Here is a 16,978-nt window from a genome sequence, read left to right on the forward strand (position 1 = left end):
ATGACGTTGTTAACTATTTGACAGAGTATTAACACATTTTAATGACAAATTATATTTGTATCACTGTAGTTGAGGTCAAGAAAAATATTCATGATGCTGTTATAAAACTATATGACAGAGTATTAACACCTAATAACATTTTATTGACAATTTACATTTGTATCACTGGTAAAAAGTGGTCAGTTATGTTGTCTTGGTAATGTCAAATTGTCATGACAAGTAATGATGTATTGGTTAGTGTCAAGTTTTCATAACAAAGACATCTCAAATAATGTCAGCTTTGCATTAAAAATGACATTATTGAACAAATGACACTTAATGACAGTTTTCATAAATGTGCATAAAATTTCATTCATATTCATAGCCCATGTCATGTCAGTCTTATGAACAGTCCAAGTAAAGTGTTATCCAAATATCTAACAATTCTTAAATTAAATAAGTAAATAAGTCAAAAAAACATAAATTTAAATAAATTTATGCAAAAAATATCTTGACTTATTTTCTTTATATACATATATCTTGATTTAAGATTTTTTTTATATTTGTACTAAAAGACGGTTTGTACATTTCTGACTGAACCCTGGCCTGGGTTGAAAATAACCCAGCATTTTTTTAGAGTGATGATGGTACATAAATGTCAGTATTTTCAGGTGTGTGAAAACCATTTCTTTAAATCCATGTCTTTTATTGTAGCATTTTAAATCACTGAGTCGATGTGCTAATGAAACCTCCACAAGCTTTCTGACTATGATTTGACCCTAGAGGAGAAACAGACAGACGGAGCTTCTGTCCTGGAGGCTAAGTGCTCATTAAACCAGACAGCATTAGCGCTGAAACCTCCTTCTGTGTCTGACACTTACATATAAAGATGAAAATATATGTCAGATATGAGGTGCTGGCTGGCATCTACCTCTGCTCTTTTAATTCATCAGCATTTCAGGGCTGAAATGAAGACGGATAACCAATCAGACGAGAAGTCAAGAACAGGAAACGTCTGTTTAATGTGACGGGTCCAAAAAATAAGAAATGACAGCCGCATGTGCACAATGATATTAAAGGCACCGTGTTTCTTGTTTATTCGCTGGATGCTGTAACAAGACAGTTTGGAGTAATCTCGATTAAAATCCATGTTGATCTCAATTTGTGTTCATTTAGAGAGTGAATAGGACATCTTTGCTGCTTCAAAAGAGATTGCGATTAAATCAGGACAAAGCCGAACTATGTTTTTAGCCGGGGCGATTTTGAATAAATATGCACGGTTCCTATAGCAACGGTGAACACTGCTAAACGATAGGCCTGAGCGAACCTCAATGGGTGTTCCTTAAAAGATTGGTAGAGGAGCACAGCGATTCTCAATTTAATCGATTTCAAACGAAAAAGTCAATTTAACAAAGTTGAAAAGAAAACGCAGCGGAGAGTAGAGGAGGGGGGGCGGGCGTCTGAATGCATTCTTTTGCACTCAAGCAGTAAACTAACTACGGCACGCGGGCTGAGATTTCTCCCCATTATCTCCCACCTCACATTTGCTCTTAGGCAAGCAGTTTAAAAGCCAAGCGATTGAGCCAGTGATCCAATTTGAAATGCAGAAATGATTAGAGCAGCTTGCCTCATTTCATATCGAAATTCTCTGATTTATGACAGGGCAGGCGCCAAGATCTATCTCCAAAGGGAATTAGCGTGCAATTTCTCTTTTTGCATATTTCCGTTATTTAGCTTCCCAATAGCAGATGCTCGCTTGGAAAAAACACAGCAAAAAGGAGAGCGGCAGCGAGGAGGGAGGTATCTTTTCATTTCGGGGCGATGAAACCACTGCCATTTAAAAGAGGAGGCTGGAACGCATGACAGACATGGGAATATATTTTCTGGGCTAGATAGTGATTTTCAAAAACACGGGGCTTTATTTAGTTTATCAAACGGCACATGAAAAGCAAAAACATCAGGGTTTATTTTTAGACCGTACTTAATTGCATGGGGATGCATGTGAAGGGGATTTGGACGTTTATGGCGTGGAAGAAAAAATGCCCCTCGCAAGTCACCCGTCCGGCACGCCCGGGGAAATATTAATGCACTGAGATAGGGAAGGCTGCAGGAAAATCTCCCTTAATGAAATTTCCAGTTGACCACATGCAATTTGTTTCATCGTGGTGAACAACTAATTGAAGTCGCCGTATCGAAGGTGCGTTGTGTTGTAAACAGAGTCTTAGAGCAGGTCCGGCCCTGTTATCCTCACCTTCAGCCTGCAACTCGGTCTCCAAACCGTTCACTTGTCATCCTGACAAGTGTGCATTCATATATATACTATAAATATGAATGCAGTAGGGCTATGTGTTGTGTCTGGACATCAGGAGGGCTTTTGTAAATAGTAATTTTGCTATCAGCAAGCAGAAAGACATTTAAATTAAGTCATATCTTATTTTTTAAATCAAATACAAAAAAATGCATTTAGAAAATTATATAAAATACAGATAACTTTTTTATATGCAGTATATCACATATTTAATCTAAATATAACTATATATAACTATATTTAAAAATAAATATATATATATTTATATTTAAATATAGTTATATATATATAACATAGTTATATATAGTTATATATAGTTATATATATAATATATATAATAATTTTTTTATAAATATTGATATATACATATTTTCAGATAAAACGTTGATATATTTTCAGATAAAATATTGATATATACATGTTTATTTTCAGATAAAACGTTTTTTTTACAGTATAGCTGTGTTGATGACAAATTTGAGCACATGTAGCATTTTTGGTTTTAAACGCATAATATGCAAGAGCTTCCTTGTTGTGCTACACTTTAAAAAAAATCTGTAGAAATTACAGTATACCTGGGTATTACTGGCAACTAGCTGCCAGTAACTTACTGTAGATTTTACATTTATGTTATTTACTGGCAATATTTTGTTTCTAAGTTAAATAAACATGAAACATTTTCAGACTTTATCTTCTACAGTAAGTTACTGGCAACCAGCTGCAAAATTACAGCAATTTTTTTTACTTTTCACAATTTGATATAATAATAAAATGTATGACATGTTACGTATGATGAGTTCCTGCTCACTAATATAGGAAAAAATCATGGTCACTTTTTCAACATCTCTCAGGGACGAATTTCCGGCGTCCCCGCAGGCAGTGGGTCGTGTTTGAGCGCGGCAGCGGTCAGCAGTGCTATCATTAGCCCGTTGTTTACACCCAGGCCTGGAGTCAGGTTTTCTCACAGTGTCACACGCCACTTTCTTCCCTTCACCTCCTAGAGCTGATCAGAGGATCAGGGTATCAAGGCCGGATTAGCGGCGACTTGGGATTTGTGTGATTGGTTAATTTATTGCGGCGATGGCGAGTCTTTCATCTACGGCAACATTTAATCAGCCGCCGCCACACAGGCTATTACAGGTTAGCTCTATTCTGCAGGCCTTTGCACCACTGCCATCAGCTCCATCACAATTCCCCCTGAAATTTCCAAATTATCTGGAACAGGCTTTAGCTGCACCGTAATAAAAATTAGAGCTGATTCCCGATAGAAGCTTTCGCTCGCACCGGGCCAATTATAAATAGTACGGCCGTGGCTCGGAAAGCGAGGTGGGGGCGGGAGAAAAAGGGAAAGTAACGGAACGGGAAGGGGGAAAATCCAATGCTGAGGAATGTTAGAGAGGAACTTATCGGCAGCCTCCGCTTCCCTGCTCTGATCCAAATTCGGCCGGCTGAAAATTTATATTAGATTTTATCACACAGACCTAAGTCGCGAAAAATCAATGAAGGTTATCTTTTATGTTGCAGCAACGTGTGGAAATATTGATTTTCATTTTATAGCGAATTTGGAACATCAGTTTGTAATCACTCGCTCGCTGACTACACTGTTTTGGTCACTGTATCTCTTACACAGAGACAGAGAGAGAGAGAGAGAGAGAGAGAGAGAGAGATAGCAAACCATTGCAGTAAGACCAGAGATCTGTTACTAACACAGGGAACCTCGAGTTAAGGTCTTAAATCAAGCACTGTATCATTGTCTGTCTGGAAACTAAATACAATTTCTGTTCACTTATACAGTAGATTTGCCTAGGGATTATAAATAAAGCATTATCTGTTGATTTATTGTATGTTTTACATGTTTTTTCCACAATTTTAAATGGGAAATATCATGAAAATCTAACTTTTTCCATGTTTAAGTGCTATAACTGGGTCCTCAGTGCTTCTGTCAACCTAGAAAATGTGAAAAGATCAACCCGGTAACTTAGTTTTGGTAAACCATTCTCTGCAAGCATTTGAAAAAATAGGTTATTGAAATTTGGCTCCCCTTGTGATGTCAGAAAGGGATAATACCGCCCCTTAATCTGCACTATCCAACCACGGGACTGACATTTAGTGCAAAGTTCAGCTCATTTGCATTTTAAAGGACAAACCCAAAACGGCACATTTCTCCTATTATCTCCTTCTGACATCACAAGGGGAGCCAAATTTCAATAACATATATATTTACATGCTTGCAGTAAAAGGTTTACCAAAACTAAGTTACTGGGTTGATCTTTTTTACATTTTCTAGGTTGATTTTCTAGCACTGAGGACCCAATTAAAGTACTTAAACATGAAAAAAGTCAGATTTTCATGATATGTCCCCTTTAACAAATTGAAATGTTGAACCTTTTTGTGTACCCTAAGGACCTTTTGTGTACCTTTAAGGAACAGTTTAATGTTAAAACAGTTAACTGTACCTTTAAAGGTAAAAAAAATAGGTCCTTAAGGTACAGTAATGTTCCCAGAAATGTACAACATTGTATTATGTTTTGTATATCTGTAAAGGTACCAAACGTTACCTCAGTTTATGAACATTATTAGTTGCTTTTGCTGTGGAGCTTTTGGGCCTCAATGCTGTTTTCCCAAAGAGAGGGAGAGAGCAGACCTTTGCTTCTGAATAAGAGATGACTCCAGACGCTGAGGATCAGAGAAAGGGTTAATCCGATTCTCATTTTAGATAGTTGTCTTGGCAACAATCAGACTGTCTCCGGTGCTCTTTGACAGAGCTGTAAAATTCTCAGGTCAGTCTGGATATAAGACCGTTATTGTATGGCTAATTTGAGATGTGAAACGGGAGCCGTCTTAAATGACCAAGGATTCTCTGTCTGGCTGCCAGTGTGGGGAAAAACGGACACATGGAAATCTGGATTGGGAGGGGCAGGAAAATTTGTGCTTGAGATTTCGTGCCACAGCAGTCTTTTGTGTGCGGGCCCTTTAATATAGTAACAGGTCTGAGAACATGATTTCACATGTAGTTTAATAGAATCAAGCCTTAAGAAATCCCAGATGAGATCTCTTTGATGTCTCAATTGTTTTTCTTAGACAACAGTGAGATAAATGGAAAGTAAATTAAGACTTTTTAAATTAAATTCTGTCTCCTGTTTTACACATTTCTATTTAGAGAAGATCTTGGTTATCACACATTTGCTTACATCATGCTTGGATTTAAAAGGCAACAAAGTATCCAATCAGAAACATTTCTCAAACCAAATAATCTCATGTATGCTTTTCATATTAAATTTGTAGGTCATTGCACTTAATATACAGAATTGTGCAAAAGTCTTAGGCCACCAGCAGCTTTGTTATTTTAGCAAAGTGTTAATGGCCGTCTATATTTATTTTCACTCTCTTTATAAGATCCAAACAGAAAATACAGGAAATTAAGTACACAAAATGTAAAATAAAGGCTTCTTCACACTAAAAAAAAATGCAGAATGAAGTTAAAACTTACTATTTTAAATTTTGACTTGTGATAAGTTGATATAACTTATAATAATGTAAAAAAAAAATAATTTAATTTGTTACGTTCAAGTTAAATAAAAATATATGTTGATTTGACATTTCGTGTGACCTCTCTTGGCAATAAACACATCTTGAACTCTTTTGAGGGACTGAAATCCTAAAGTCATTAGATTTGGTTTGTGAAATTAGTTTTAATTTAGGTTTAAATGCAGTTTTCACACTAATTACTTATAATTGTATTATGTTTATTAGTGTCCCGTACAAATTTGCTGTATTTTCTTATTGTATTCTAATAAAGAGACTGAGAAATAATTATGTATGGTCATTATACCATTGCAAAAACAACAAATCTATAACAGTGATGGTGGCCTTATACTTTTGCACAGTACTGTAACAATATTTACAATCTTAAAAAAAAGTGTGTCACGATGTCATATGGCACTTTTCCATTGCATAGTACCCCACGGTATGGGTCGGGTCGGATCAGCTTACTTTTGGGGGCTTTTCCACTGGGTGCAGTACGTAGTACCCGATACTTTTTTTTAGTACCTGTACCACCACCTCGGTTGGGGATCCAAGCAAATCGATACCAAAACGTGACGCGAAAACAATGTAGATCACTGATTGGTCTTAGAGAATCGTCACTACCAGCCTCATCGCTATAATGTAAAAGATTAGCTTTACCTTTATGCTAGCTTGCCATGTCTCGAAAAAGCGCCAATAGACGAACCACTTCGGCAGAATGGTGCCATAAAGAACCTTGAACATCTGAAGCACCTTTTTGTTTTTCATAAAAAGTCCTTTAAAGGGGACATGTCATGAAAATCTAACTTGTTCCATGATTAAGTGCTATAATTGGGTCCCCACACTGCAAAAAATGATTTTCAAGAAAAAAAAATTCTTAGTATTTTTGTCTTGTTTGCAGTAAAAATATCTAAAAAAAAATTCTTGATGAGCAAAACGACCCAAGAAAATATGTCTAGTTTTTAGACCAAAAAGTGATTTTGTGCATAAAACAAGCAAAAAATCTGCCAATGGGGTAAGCAAAAAATCCTGAAAATTTTTCTTAAACACTAAATTGAAGAAAATTTCAAGAAAAATTAGCTTACCCCATTGGCAGATTTTTTTTGCTTGTTTTATGCACAAAATCACTTAAATTTGATATTTTTGGTCTAAAAACTAGACTTATTTTTTTTGGTCGTTTTGAAAAGCATCTTAATTTATTCTTATTTTAAGAATTTTTAGATATTTTTTCTGAAAACAAGACAAAAATACTAAGATTTTTTTTTCTTGAAAATCATTTTTTGCAGTGCTTCTATCAACCTGAAAAATGTGAACGATCAACCCAGTAACTTAGTTTTGGTAAACCATTCTCTGCAAGCATGTGAAAAAATAGGTCATTAAAATTTGTCTCCTCTTGTGATGTCAGAAGGGGATAATACTGCCCCTTAATTTGCACTATCCATCCACGGCACTGCCATTTAATGCAGATATCAGCGGAATTTTGCATTTTAAAGGAAACACCCAAAACGGCAAATTTTTACTCACATCTACAAAGTGGCATTTTTAACATGCTATAATGAATTATCTATATGTTTTTTTTTTTAGCTAAAACTTCCATACGTACTCTGAAGACACCAAAGATTTATTTGACATTTTAAAAAAATCTTGTGAAATGTCCCCTTTAAATTATAAAAAGGTAAGAAAGAAATTATTTTAAGTAGCCTACCTTTGACTTAATGGTTCTTTGAGGAACCAAAATGGTTCTTCACATCACTGTGAAGAACCTTTAAAAGCACCCTTATATTTAAGAGTGTTACTTTTATTAACAGTATATGTCAACCATTGTCTCATTATCATGAATCATTCCTTCTGAAAGACTTTTGTTAAGATAATGTTGATATTTTTGGATAAACTGAGAACATTGAATGTGAATGAGAGCTTTGAAAGAGCAACGTGTGTTTGTCCATAGTTTACTTACAGCTGTAGAGACAAATCATAACAGCTCAGCACATGCAGCGTGCACAGGAGATCCAGAGAGAGAGAAAATGAAGTCACGTGAGCTCTCTTAAGAGTGACTGGAGCCCATTTTCACTTAGCTAAACTATTTCTGCTGCACTTTAATGAAGGTGTGCCTGCGGCTTCACGTCTAATGGCCTAGAAAGACAGACATTTTAACTGCCAGTAATGGGCGACTGTAACAGCTGTCCAAGATCTCCACCAAATCTCCCGAATACGCTCTTTCATTGGCCTTTATAAAAGCCATTTGAAAATGAAATAGAATAAAACTGGTATACAGGTATACTTTCTCTACAAAAGAGCGCGAGCGCGTTTTAGTTTCGTCTCTCTTTATCTTACCACTTTCACCTTACAGATAGAACGTAATGCGCAACGTTTTGACCCGGGCCCGAAAAGAAAAATTAAGCTGCGCATTCAGAATAATTTCTGAACCTCAACCTCAATCGGCCTTTGAAATGGATACTGATTCTTTAAATTCTTCCCAGACCGTCGTAGGAAATGGTGAGATGACGGCGATAGGGAGGCACAATGTGGCCAAAGTTCAGCGCTGAACGCTCGCCTTCTCCTCGCCGAAAGCCATCCGCATTCTTCTCGCAATTCCCAGGCACCTGAGATCAGGCTGTAATCGGAGAGATCAGAAACTGGATCATCGGGGGGAAAAAAATTGGGAGTTAAATGAAAGGGAGATGGGGCCGGTTGAGGGCTGGAAGAAATCACACTATTGAACTATAAAAAACAACTTGCTATTAGTGTCCACATACCAATAAAGAAAGCCATAGAAAAACCAATAAAGTCAAAGATCACTTCAAGTACATAATTTAGATCAATAGGGTTCGATAACAAAAAAATTAAAAGGAAAATGATCAGTGTTTGTCTGTCATCTTAACCTCTGCAGAAGACGAAAGTGTCGGCCCCTCTGGTGTTGAACGCCGGCCCCCGGTGGCTGTTGGATATGACTTGGCAGGCTTCCGACGACAACAGGAACAACTGTGTGGTGTACAGCAAAGGTAAGAGAACCTTTATCTACCCTATATACACACAAACAAACACGGGATCACTACACACTCCTGCTATCTGCGGCTCTTTAAGTGTATTTCTTTCTTACAGGTGCGTCTGAATGGCTCATGTTAAGCGTTGCTTTGTCTTGTACATCTATTAGCAGTCTGTGGTCAAAGGTCAATCTGGTTTTGCTTTGACAAATGTCATTCGCTGACATTTGCTGTTTTCACGTTTGCAAGTGCGTGTAAACAGCACACGGCCCCCGAAGACACGTGTGTCACATTTTTGTCGCATTTAAAAAAAAAAATGCATGCTTTGATGGCCAGAAACATGTCTATAAATAAGAAAATACAAAGCTGTCGTTCAGCTGAATGTTTTGTGGATGATTACCCATGATTCTCCTCTGTGTTGAGAGACGTGGGATTTTTCATTCCCCGCTCTCATCTCCTAATCACTACACAGTACTGAGGTCTGATCCTCTTTTCCAGCGCTTTCATTTGTGGACTTTATCAGCGAATCATTAAAGTTTTGATAAGCTTTTCAAGAAGATTATGCAGTTCTTTTAAAATCGCCTAATCTTTTTTGCCAGGAGACTGAAAATTGGAAACATAAAGGCTAATAACAGGATTTCAGGAGTGTTTTGTTAAATCTCTATAATTTCTTCTCTTTTTTTTCGTATTTATTAGCGAGAGAAACGCTTACATTACAAGGTCACTGATATTCGACTGTACTCAACTGTTTTTAGGAAATGGATACTTTTGGTATACTGTGTGATGCAGGCTTTATGTAGCTTACTAACAATAGTCTGGTTACCCATGACAGATTTGTGCATGACTTGTGAAATATTTTCTAAATGTTGATTTAAAAATTACACTGTTATGCAAAAAAAAGGTAATTATATCCTCTCCACGATGGATGTTGTTAAGGTTACATGTATCGCAGCCATCACACTAGCCATTATTTTTAACCGATGGAGATGCAGGCGTGTTATCCAAGCATTAATGGCAAGGAAAGCACACTAGACTTGGGAGCATCCACTTATGAGGTGTTTCTGGGAGGTTATAGTATGCAATTTTGCATCATTAAAGAATGATCACATGACTTTTATGCACATCAAGCATGCACGTTTCCCTTGCAGTTATGTGATATATTTATTTTTTTCGAATTGCCTGAAAAACCACCTCTTGTTAGTGCGTTTCTGTTGGCAGGGTTCCCACGGGTCCTTGAAATCCTTGAAAGTTGGCGAAAATTTCAAGGCCCTGGGAAGTTTTTGAAAATATACATACATGGATACATGTCATTGAAAGTGCTTGAATCTATTTATGCAAGAAGATTTCTGAAAAAAAAAATCCATATTGTTCCCTGTGTAGTGTAGGATAATATCATAAAATTCTTGACTTTTTAAGCACACATGCTAAACTGTTCGCTTTAAATGCTTATATCTTCTGTATGCGAAAGTTGATTCATACCAAAATGCTTTTTTGCATAGTTGTGTTTGACACATGAAAACGTCTCGGGTTACGTATGTAACTGTTGTTCCTTGAAAAGGGAACGAGACGCTGCGTCTCCCTTGCCATACTTCCTGCGTCCCTGTAACGCCGTCTTTGGCAATATTTCAGATAGCGATATACTTCCTGTCTCACGCGTCACCCTGTCTTTGTCATTAAGCCTCACTATTGGTTGAATTTGATAAACACATTCAGACGCACTTACCCCTGGAGGCGTCCCCAAAGTGTCACCGCAGTGACGCAGCGCGAGTTCCATCGAAAGGGAACTGTAACAATGTATCTTAAAAGGTAACACGATGTAACTTTGCTCTCACTTGAAATGTATCACTACATTAAATCCTTGAATTTGAGGGTATTGGACCTGGAAAGTCATTGAAAGGTCCTTGAATTTGAAGTTGACTAAGGTGTGGGAACCCTGTATTGGCCGAATTTTCCTTTCACAATTTCAGTGTGCAAAATTTGAAGGGTAGTGAATACGCGACTAATGACTTTTTACCGTATAGCTATTAGACTTGGATGTTCACTATATTGTACCATATTGCCTAAATATGACATGTAACATTGAAATATCCTGATATTCTTTAATGTACTTTAAAGTATCATATAAATTTGATGGAAACTTAATATGGCAATCTACAGTACATTTCCAAAAAAAATTACAATGTTGCTATCTACATAAAGTGTTAAAAGGGTATAAAGTGATACAGTACAGTAAAAATGCGTTAATATTTTATAGTAAAAAATAAACAAGGAAAGAAGGAAATGATGTATGGTTACCCCTCTGGCAAGACTGAAATCCTTTTGTAGGTTACATCACAAATCTATCGACATTTTATTACAAAATCTTGCATCAGTGTTCTCTCAAGCCCCCAAAGGTTCACAGTCCGGTCCCTGCACACAACATCATCCTCACTGCGCTAAAATAGTTTTTGAGCACAGACGCTTGTGGTGAAGATGTGAATTTTGTGGTTGTCCTGTAATAAATTCATCCCACAATCCTGTGCAGTTTCATCTGTTATATTCGGACCTGTTGGGCATGTGGGATTCCCTGAGGGTGTCTCTGGGCGACTGTCAGAATTCCTACCAAAGACAGAACAGCGAGAATAATCTGAGAAACCAAACTTGTGCACAGATACTTTTTGTATTTTATATATCTTTACACACAAAAAGAATTTGTTTGTTTGTTATTCATAAGAGTTTTGTAATATAATATCCAAAAACACACACTCAAAAAATGGCTGGGTTATTTTTTAACCCATAATAGGAAAATATTGGACAGAACACATGCTGAGTTAAAAATATTCCAATGTTGGGTTGTTATGCAGCCATGGCTTTTAATTACTCAGTAGTTGGGTTAAAACAACACATCATTATGTCAATTTTAACCCAGCAATGTGTTCTGTCCAATATTTACCCAACATTGCTTAAAAATAAAAAAATTACAGTGCGTGCACATTCACATTGTGATATATTTTGTGCAGTTGTTGCAGAAGTGGTGGTTAAACAATACAGCTAATTTATTACAATTACATTAAACGTACAGCTAAAAAACAATCATCTATGAACATGATTAGCAAATTCCATACGGATGGTGAAAACATCTTCCATTGTTCCACCTATTTTGTTGCTAAAAAAAAACGTTATTTTGTGTATTTGGTATGATACAATGTGATTGCGTTGTTTAGGGTTCAAAAAACACATTATTTTCCGCATACCATATATTTTGTTGCTCCAGATTTCCCTGCCTTCCTAAAACGCTTTGATTTTGTACAAAGCTCACCGATCTGAAAAGCTCTGTGTCCTCGATTGGCCAGCTTTGGCCAGTACGTTGTGATTGGCCTGGTTTCCTCTGACGTCGGCCTGAAATGTGATGTTCCTTAACATGTTTGAAAAATTCGGTGACAATGCAATCCTGACACACTGCAAAAAATGACTTTCTTACTTAGTATTAGTATATTCTTGCTTTTAGTAAAAATATCTAAAAATTAATCAAATTAAATCAAGATGTATTTTCTCGATGAGCAAAATGACCCAAAAAAATAAGTCTAGATTTTATACAAACAATATACAATTTAAGTGAATTTGTGCTTAAAACAAGCGACAAAAATCTGCCAAAGGGATGAGAAAATTTTGCTTGAATTAAGTGTTAAAGAAAAAAGAAAACTAATTTCAAGAATTTTTTTCTCAGCCCATTGTCAGAAATGTTTGCTTGTTTTAAGCACAAATTCACTTAAATTGTATAGTTTTTGTCTAAAAATGGACATATTTTCTTAGGTCATTTTGCTCATTGAGAAAAAACACCTTAATTTAAGAATTTTTTGATATTTGTACTGAAAACAAGACAGTAATACTAAGTAAGAAAGTCATTTTTTTGCAGTGCAGGAGTTAATATTGTCTTTACTAACATATCAATACAAACCGAATCTGATCCAGAAAATGCAGATGACCAAGCTGATCGATCAACTGTGCCAGCGCGGCTTGAGCGGGACGTAACAAGGTAAAGATTACTAAAACATTAAAACCATGTCTGCATTTGTGATTGTAGAAACAACAAAGAACCACCGCTATTCTGCGCTGGACAAAACTCGTGTTTGATCGTGGTTTAGTCAGTAGTACATTTTTTAAAATATGAAAACATAGACTACTTACACTTGAGTTGTGTCCACGTCAACCGGCCCAGGAAGTAAACTGTTGCCTACAATTCGTGTGTTTGTTGTAGTCCAAGAAAAGAGATTTATGTTGGAAATGATAACTTGCGTCATCGTTTACTTTGGGATTTGTACCTTTTACATATCGTTAACTTGTACTAATATACACTTACACACCCTAAAGGAAATGTAAAATTGTAAATAAAATAATTGGTGCCTTTTAAGCTTCTCCTTTGTTATTGTTATTATGAAATAGTGACCTCTTGTAAACATTTTTTACATATTGTGCTTTTACGATGGGCAATGCTTGTTAGGGGGTGTTTTGTTTTTGTCCCGTTCACTTAATTTCAGGATTTTTAAATTGTTTTAGGTCTGATAATTGTTTAGTAATAAAGCTAAAGTTATTAATTATGTAACATATAGGAAAATGGTTTCTTTAAGAAGTCAGCTGGATTATGCCTTAACAGTGTTAACATGCATGCCAGACACTAAACTGACGGAAACTCTCACTCAGCAAAAATCAAATTTATTCTGTTCAAATATGGGCAGCGGGCCGTTGAGTTTTCATGCGTCCGGACAGTAGATACTCTGCTCTAGCGTGTCTGATCATTTAAAGGTCACCTAATTTTTTCTCTAAGCCTCTTAGAAGCAGGAACAGTCAGATAGAGCGTGTCAGAGGAGTCGAGGGGGAAATTTGGCCATTGTGCGTGTGGAAATTGACCAGTGTAACAAGAGCGTTTTACATAAGCTCATAGACCGCAGCACCGGACTAATTCACTGTGTCTTTATGCAGCTCATATTCTCTTATTTTTCCATCTGATTCTTCTAGACACATCTCTATTGTGTGTTTCCTTTGACAGAGTCAGACCCAGAGATGTTACCTTGACCTCCATTGCCACCTTGACCTCCCGCTTCTTCTTTTCATAATCTCTCGCTTTCTCATCTACTGTCTGTGTATATGGACTCTGGGGATATGAATCTCATCATGGTTGTTCAGATTACAATTTTATTTAAATTCTGGTTGCTTAATAAATTTAATATCAAATTGTTATTAAAACATTTAAACTAGACATAAATCGTAAATAAAAGTTGTTCGATCTATACAAACAACGCAATCTCATGGAAATTCGTATCTGTTTTATGAGGTGGCAAACTCGTATTAATTCATACGACCACACTTATAAAATTTTGTACGATTTGCTATTTTCTCTGTTAGTGCTGATGTTTCATTATTGTTTAGTGATAATCATGCGTTCATGATATCAGGCTGGTCCAAATCAATATACAATAAACTTAAAGTAAATAAAATGATGCCATACAAAACATCGTACAAGTAGTACCGGCTATGCGTTATTACTTTGGAGCGGTTATTATTTGAAAAGAACGAACCTATATATATATATATATATATATATATATATAGGTTCGTTCTTTTCAAATAATAACCGCTCCAAAGTAATAACGCATAGCCGGTACTACTTGTACGATTAAAATCGTTCCGCGCCAATAAAGAATACTGTTTGGCGCCATCTTGTGACAAACACTGGACAACCACAATTAAGAATGGAACATTTTGACAGTAATTTTAACATGTACGAAAAAAAATTTAAACAGTGGATAGAAGAACGAACAACGACAAGACACAGAGAGCTTACTGAGACTGAACTTGACAAAATAGAGTATGACAGCTACGAAGCCAACACACAAAAAAATACAGAATGGGCATTAAAACTTCTCAAAGACTGGCTAAAAGAGAAAAAAATGGAGACAGACAAGTATGAAGCAGAGGATCTTAATAAGGTATTACGATCATTTTATGCATCTGTGCAAAGTTTCGCGGCAGATAAAAATGTTAATTTAAAACAAATATGCCAATAAAATGTTTCAAATTCATATTCATGTCCAGTTTTTTTCTTATGTGGCAAGTAGCCGTGTAATAAGCGGGATAATGTAGAGGCAGCCGGTAGTTATCGGGAAATAAGCCCCTTCAGAGTGATACAAGACCCTCCGCTTCGCGTCGGGTCCTGATCACACTGTCGGGGCTTATTTCCCGATCTCCATTTGACGAACAAATTTGTGCGTACACATGCTTAGTGAATGAGACCCAGTGTCCTTATAAAATTATTGTTTGGTGAAATTAGAGCTTATTTTACACAATATTTCACAATAAAACTTGACAATGTTGGGTTACTATTACAATATTTTTTATTTAAAAATAAATAGCTGTCAGTAGATTTTGAAACTTTAAATGGTCATAAAAACAACCAAATAAAAATCATACTTTTTTTTAACGCAACCAGTTCTCGATTCAAAACTCCACCAAACTGTTTCATCGCTACACAAGCCAAATCTTCAAACATATATTAATCTTTATTTCGTTGTGTCTTTGTGCAAGCGCAATGTTGGGTGAGGGGTTTCAAGCTGACATTAAAGCGTTGAAAGACGGACGCATGCCAGCTGAGTTTGGAACAACACAAAAGACAAACGCTGTCACGTTTTAAACTGTTAAGGCCATTTAATTGTTTTCATTTCATCTTCCCCTTTGAACGGCGCACAGGCAAAGCATGCGGAGGTGCCGGCGTTATTATCTCTTATCTTTGAACAGCGGAAAATACTGTGACGCATAATAACCAAACAATGTAAAATTTCATTATCAGGGTGTTAAAAGTGGGTTGTACCCTGAAGGGGTCCCCACCACAGCACTGAGCGCCAGCGTAATTATGCTTAATTAAAATACAACAGAGATCAACAGAATCATTTTCATTAGGAAATTATTAATGATGCTGCCGTAACTATTATTGATTGCAGTGAGCCAAGCTGCAACAGCAGCCGGTCAGAGAGGGAGAGAAAGTTGCGTAATTTTAAGCTAAACACACAGCTGATGGTACCCATTGACTTCCATAGTATTTGCTTTTTCTACTATGGAATTTATTTATTAAAATATTTTGTATTAAAAACGAATACAGGTTTAGAACAACATAAGGGTGAGTAAATGATGACAAAATATTCATTTTTCATTGAACTATCCCTTTAAGCATTAGCTTTAGCATGTGTGTGTGTGTGTGTGTGTGTGTGTGTGTGTGTGTGTGTGTAACGCTGCTTCCTGCTGCTACTATTAATTATGACTCCATTGTGTAGCGCTGAAGCTGTTGAGATTGATGTTCAACTCCCCTGTGGCATTTCTAATCAGCTCATGAAGTACCTGCACCTGGAGTGTGTGTTTGTGTGGGTGAATATGTGTGTGTGTGTGTGTGTACACATTATAAGAATGTGTGTAGGCTTGATGATTTAACCTGCATAATTGTATAATCGATGTTGAGAAATGCCTGCGCATTGATTTCCACCCAGCATGAATGCGATGCTTTGTGGCTCAGACAGAAAGCAACTGAATCACACAACATATTCTGAAAGTTTTAGGTTATGCTGAATTTTGTTTTTAGAGAGTTATGGCACTGGAGGTGCACTGTAAATGTGTCCTGGTTATATTTAATCACGAACAATAAATGAAATAAATAAAAGCGTATATTTTGCTTTAGGAAAATTAAGACTGTTTTATGACCCACAAACACCCCCTCCCTCTCACCTCAACCAATTTTTTTAATCCCCAAAATCCTATTTTCATTACTGTAATATAGAAAGTAGTTATATTTATGGGCAACACTTTACAATCAGTTTACATTAGTAAATTCATTAGCTAACATTGGGTAATATATAAGCATTTATTAATGTCAATACTTGTTAGTTTTATTGTGCATTAAAGGGATAGTTCGGCCAAAAATGATATTAAACCCATGATTTACTCACCCCCAAGCTGTCCGAGTTGCATGTGTCCATCGTTTTTCAGACAAACACGTTTTCGGATATTTTAGAAAATGTTTTAGATCTTTCAGTTGATTAAATGGAATGTTATGGGGTCCACGACCTTCAAGTCCAAAAAAAGTGCATCCATCCTTCACAAATTAAATCCAAAAGGCTCCAGGATGATAAACAAAGGTCTCAATGTTATGTTATGCAAATCT

General features: G+C 36.3%; 1 protein-coding gene across 1 annotated transcript in view; it reads left to right on the forward strand.

Moving 5' to 3' along the window:
- Positions 1-16,978, forward strand: part of zfpm2a (zinc finger protein, FOG family member 2a) — a 213,667-nt gene that overhangs the window by 133,973 nt on the left and 62,716 nt on the right. Inside the window, exon 5 of the mRNA XM_065298721.2 lies at positions 8,700-8,811. Coding sequence (XP_065154793.1) covers positions 8,700-8,811 — 112 coding nt within the window. The remainder of the gene's footprint in view (positions 1-8,699; positions 8,812-16,978) is intronic.

This window comes from Paramisgurnus dabryanus, chromosome 13, assembly GCF_030506205.2.
Source record: "Paramisgurnus dabryanus chromosome 13, PD_genome_1.1, whole genome shotgun sequence".
Classification (NCBI taxonomy): domain Eukaryota; kingdom Metazoa; phylum Chordata; class Actinopteri; order Cypriniformes; family Cobitidae; genus Paramisgurnus; species Paramisgurnus dabryanus.